General features: G+C 41.2%; 1 protein-coding gene across 1 annotated transcript; it reads right to left on the bottom strand.

Annotated features, from left to right (window-relative positions):
* Positions 1–301: 301 nt before the first annotated feature.
* Positions 302–5,172, bottom strand: LOC306966076 (cathepsin S-like; the record flags this gene model as incomplete). The annotated part of the gene is made up of 6 exons (XM_079560710.1): positions 5,050–5,172; positions 4,835–4,957; positions 3,250–3,399; positions 2,950–3,177; positions 528–676; positions 302–338 (listed from the first exon to the last, which is right to left on the bottom strand). Exons 1-6 carry the CDS (start codon positions 5,167–5,169, stop codon positions 302–304), a joined length of 807 nt encoding a protein of 268 aa, XP_079416836.1. The 5' UTR covers positions 5,170–5,172.
* Between the last annotated feature and the right edge of the window lie 434 nt (positions 5,173–5,606).

The following is a 5,606-nucleotide window of genomic DNA, read 5'->3' as shown; positions in this document are numbered from 1 at the left end:
GAGGGTAGACTGCATACTGCGAGATGCCGCACATTTGATTCTTGTTCCGTGCCAATCTGAGGTAGCCGTTTTCGCCCCAATCTTCTCCCCAACTACAAATGAAAGAAAGAAAAGAGTTCACTAGACCATCTGTGAATAAATACTACAGGTAAAAGTAGATAATGAAGGCAGTCTACACAGAATATAATACTGATCATGACACTGTTGTAAATATGTAAATATATCTCACCTGTTTTTGATCAGCCAGTAGTCCAGCCCAGAAGTGTCATCTGTGCCATAACCGACGAGCAGCACTCCGTGGTTAAGGGGCTTGGTACAACTGGTACTGCTGAACACACCTGAGAGGAAACACATGGAAAATATTCAACACAAATGTTCAGGCAGACGCGCATCTCCATTATGTGAGTCTGTGATAAAGTGTATTCATTAACTTTTTGACATGAAGTGAATTTTGGCGTGTGACCTGAGGGAGAAAGCCCTGTACAACCAGCTCTTATGAGAGACCTGATCACTTACCAGATTTGTACTGCATAAGGTTGTCGGTTGCAACGATGGCAACCGCAATTGGGCCAATGGTAGCAGTGGCCTCCTTCAGAGAGAGCTCATCCTCGCTCACAAAGTGGTACGAAGAACAGTTAGCAGCTCTGATTGAAGCGTTGTAGCGACAGTCACTATACTAAACAGAGAGGTGACAACAAGCAAAATACATTATTCAGTGTACATGCATGGGAGATTACCTAAGAATGTATGTGTTTTGTACAAACAATATATTATAATGTGTATTTGTTTGTGTATGTCCAGATTTTGTTAAAAAAAGAAGAAGAACGTTTGCAGTTCTTGCCAAGAAGAGACTAGACACGGTGAGCTTTAAGCGATATTGACTCGGCAAACATTCGACCACGGAGCCAAAGGTCGTCGGATCAATCTCAGGTCTGAATGAATCTGGTGAATGCAGCCTAACACATGCAAATTAACCTATCGCTAAAATCCGGTGTGGCACGTTCACATGTAAGTGGGAGGAAAAAGTCTGTGAACCCTTTGTAATTTCTCACATTTCTGCCTAAATTGCTCATATGATGTGGTCTGATCTTTATTAAAATCACAAGAACGAGTAAACAGTGTCTGCTTGAACTAATAACTACGGCTGACAAATTGGCCATGCCATGTAAACATTCACAGGACAGGGGAGGGATAAGTGAGTTCACCCCCGCCCAAGGATCCTCCAAGAACTTATTAGACAAGTTTTTGCAGACATTTAGTCAGGTCATCTCTGGCACATCTACAATACGTACATTATACATTGAACAAGAATGGGGTTCATGAAAGAACTGTCTTAAGAAGGCTATAAGTTTGCAAACGTGCATTTGGACACTCCACTGCTGGCAAAATATTCTATGGACTGATGAAACCAAAGTTGAATTGTTTGGCTGGAACACACAACATCATGTGTGGAGGAAAAATGGAACAGCACAGCCACATCAAAACCCTATCCCCACTGTGAAGTCTGGAGCAGGAGCATCATGGTGTGGGGGGGCTTTGATGCCTCAGGGCCTGGACAATGTCCTATCATCAATGGAGAATGGAATTCACAAGTTTATCCAGATATTTTGAAGAAAAGAGGATGGGAGCTGCAACAAGACAATGACCCAAAGCACAAAAGCAAATCCAACAGTTTTGTAAAGAGAAATGGTCCAAGATTCATCCTGACCGTTGTGAATGTCATTTGTTCATAGACATACACTGTCCCATCAGATAAAACAAAAAGGTGTGTTCACATGACGTCACAGCATTCTGAAGAGCCTATAGTTTAAAATTGAGGTGGAGGGCAGCTAAAAACTCCATAGCGTGAAGTCACATGAAACAAAAATTGTCATGACGGTTAAAGTCATCTCTTCCAGCACATAGGAACTATGGTCTAATTATTTTGTCATAAAAGGCGTCCAAAGGTGAAGACGATGTTCAAAACACGTGCGTGATGTTGGTCAGTAAAAAGGACTTTCTGCCATGAGCTATGTGTATCCAATCACTGTCAAATAATGATCAGGGAAAACATTTGGACATTTTCTTTTTAAAATAAGTTTTTGTTGTGCATGGAAAAAATATTTGAGAGTAAATGTAATATTTCTGTGTGATCAGATGTTTAAAAAGAGTCTTGGAGTCGGCCCTACAGAAGGGTCAAATCAGCAAAATCCCATTAAAGTGAAAAGAGCTAAAGTTTGGACCTGGAAGTGGAGTGATGACATCATCACTTAACAAACCTCCAGAGCAAACACTTTCTTGACCTAACTTATCAAACAAAACCCTTTAGTCTGTGCAGATACTAGGTATGCTATCAAGTCTATTGAGCTGAACTGGATGATCAGATCAGACCTTATTAATCTCTCTCAACAGTGGGCCACTGTTGGCCAACCTGACCAGTACGGAAACCAGAGCCAGAGTTTGTGAGCCAAAACATAATTAATGACCACTCAAAGTATAATACAGAGCTTATACAGGACGCACAAAGTCAAATGTAATGCCCCAAGGAAACCCCAAGCACATATAAAGATATATGTGCAAGGAATATGGACTGAAAAAAAAAAGCATTTTCTCCAGTTCAGTTTTACCCGAATCAAAAGCTTCTTGACAGAAGTTTACAGCCTACAGTCCAGTGTAACGCCTCATTTGAAAGCTAAGATCTAAAAAATTAAGCTAAGATTTTTCCTTGCATTGTGTACACTTTTTGTAAGATATTTGTTGCTTTTTTGTCGCCTGTTTTATGCTTTTTCACCACTTCTGTGTAGTTTTTTGTCTGTTTTGATGCGTTTTTCTTATGCCTCATTTATGTCTCGATTTTGTCACTTTTAGATCAAACTGGAGAAAATGCTACTGTGTGTATAAAAAACATCTAAATTAGCATCAACAGTGCAAAGCAGCACACAGTGGAAGTTGAACACAGGAGGTGCTTACCTCGGCCGTGTAAGGGTAGGACGCTTCAGAGGCAATCCCATGATTGTCAATCACATAGTTAAGGGCACGATGCATTTTTCCACCCAAACATCCAAAATTGAAGTACTTAAGCCCCGCACAGTCCAATAGGTTCTGGGGGCTGAGGTCCACCAGTTTGCCTGTGGTCTTGGCCCAAAGCCCCTCCAGAGCCCCCACAGTACTGAAGGCCCAGCACGATCCACACTCGCCCTAAGAAATCATAACGTGTGATTATGGACATGAATGAAACAAAGTCAAGTCTTCCTACAGCCGGTTTTCTACCTGATCCTTGACACTGGTCACTAGGCCAGATTCCCTCCAGTCCACTCCGTCTGGGAGAATCTCATTTCTGTCCTGGAGAGGGGTTGGTGTGATCTTGAAGTCCTTGGGGAGCCTCAGGGTGGCGTAGAGTGTCAGCATCTCTTCTTTAGTCTGTGGCAATGGTGGCAAAACATATCAACAGGGCCAATAGGCAAACCAAAGGCGCCCTCTTGTGTCCACATGCCCGTCACTGATCTCATCTTTGGTCATCGGCATCACAGTCTCTGACCAGAGGCATGTCAACAGGCCACATTTCGATCTCAGTCTTTCTCAAACAGATTATAAACCAGACACATTGAGATTGAATTGGAGGAACAAAAGGGTGAGATGAAAGTCGTGAGAGAGGGAACGCACAGTAAAGCCTTATTGGCGCAGGCTTAACATGGCCTGTGTGGACTCTTCAAACCTCTTAACCCCCACCCTAACCGAGCACATTTTCTGCAGTTATTATCCAGGTCTCCGGGAATCACTTCAATCTGACAGCCTCTTGAAAAAAGTGCCAAAATAGCAACGAAAAGACATAATCACAGATGAAAACGCAACCAAAAAAAAAGACCATAAAAAAGTGCTGAAACGACGATGTAAACATGACAAAGAGAAAGCAACAACAACGCAACAAATAGTGACAAAAAATGACAACTATGCGGCAACAACGCGTGGAAAGACAATGAGGAAAAATCTTAATTTTGCAGGTCTTAGCTTTCAAATGAGGCGTTACACTGGCCTGCAGGCTGTAAGAAGCTTTTTAGACTTAAGGCGAGACACTGCAGGTGAATAGGGAAAAAATGTATATTTACAGATATCAATTTGAAACTGTTGCTGTCGATCACTGGCATAAATGTGAGGAAAAAAATACATTGCAAGTTTTCTGTCATTTTATCTTTTCATATAAGAACAAGGTGTTTTATGCCTAAAAATGCCCCAAATTTCCCATCTTTTCGGCGACGAAATCTGAATAATGGATAGAGCTACATTCAAATTTCATTTTATTGATGAATGAGTTGCCAAGACTTTCTCAGAGGGGATTTTGGATTTCTTGTTTTTCTAACAGTTTTTTAGTGGAAAAAATTGTAAAACTTTAATTTTTGCCTTATTTTTTAACATTCAAAACTCAATAAATGGGGCTTAGGGATTAGATAATAAAAAATCCCTCTGAAAATAGCTTCCAAATATTGTTCAGTCCAAGGCTGGAAAAGTCTTTAGGTCCGACTGACGTGGACATAGTGTCGCCACAATGACAGAAAAATGTGTTTTGAGAAAAAGGCCCTTGAAATTTCATTGTCCCATATAAGTCTATGGGGGAACATTGAATCAGCGCAATATTTAAACATGTTATTGTGAAGATTAGGTATATTTTCTGTTTCAAGGTGAAAGCTTATATGTTCAGAGACCAATTTGGCCCAAAACCTGAAAACTGAAAAAATTGAGTTTTGCCTGTAGTGTCTCCCCTTAAACCTGAACTGGAGAAAATGTGTGGGTTAAGAGGTTAACAAAACAAACTGCAAGTAAAAAGGCAACATTTACAGACAATCACTGCTTCATTTACCAGGTCCGACATGTGGTTGACGCCTAGAGTGTAGGTGTGAAGGCCCAGAGACGCCTCCATGTTGTGAGCGTTGATGTGATTCAAGTTTTCCTCCCACAATGCTCGGCGAAACATCTCCACCACCTAAACAACATTTACGTGATCAAAAAATGTCAACCATCACCCAACACTGACAATTCATCTGGACTTGTCTCGTTCTTCCTTACTACACAAACCTCATTCTGGTATTTCTTGTGGTGAGTCTTCTTCCACAGGTCCCACTCCTGGTCCAGTCTGGAGTCAAACTCAGCCCAAACTGTGGCACAGAGAACAGCCAGCAGAGAGGCTCCCAGCATCAGGCCTGTGACAACAGAGGTGATGCAAAATAAGACATAGTGGTAACCAAAGGTGCAAAGACATGTGTTAATGAGCCATTAGGATTTCCATCTATATTAACACATTGAGTGCCGCGCTGTTTTGAGGATTTAGCTGTAGAGTGCCAACAATCCAGACCGTTTTTCACGATATTTGTAGCACCACTGCATATTCTATGGCAGGGGTGGCCAACCAGTCAGAGACCAAGAGCCGAAATTTTCAACCTTGATCCTGTGAAGAGCCACAAAGGCACCGACCATTAGCGAGATTCCGGGGCGGTAGTTTATTGTGATTAAATAGAATGTGACCGTTTTATTTAATCACAATAAACTATAACTTTATGCCTTTGTTTTTTTTTTGTTTTTTTTATAATTGTGTTAGATTGAATGGTTTTACTCCTCAACAAGATTGAAATACA

Source organism: Gobius niger, assembly GCF_951799975.1.
Source record: "Gobius niger genome assembly, chromosome: 8".
NCBI lineage: Eukaryota > Metazoa > Chordata > Actinopteri > Gobiiformes > Gobiidae > Gobius > Gobius niger.
The sequence above is the reverse complement of the archived record's forward strand: the minus strand, read 5'-3'. Positions and strand labels throughout refer to the sequence as shown.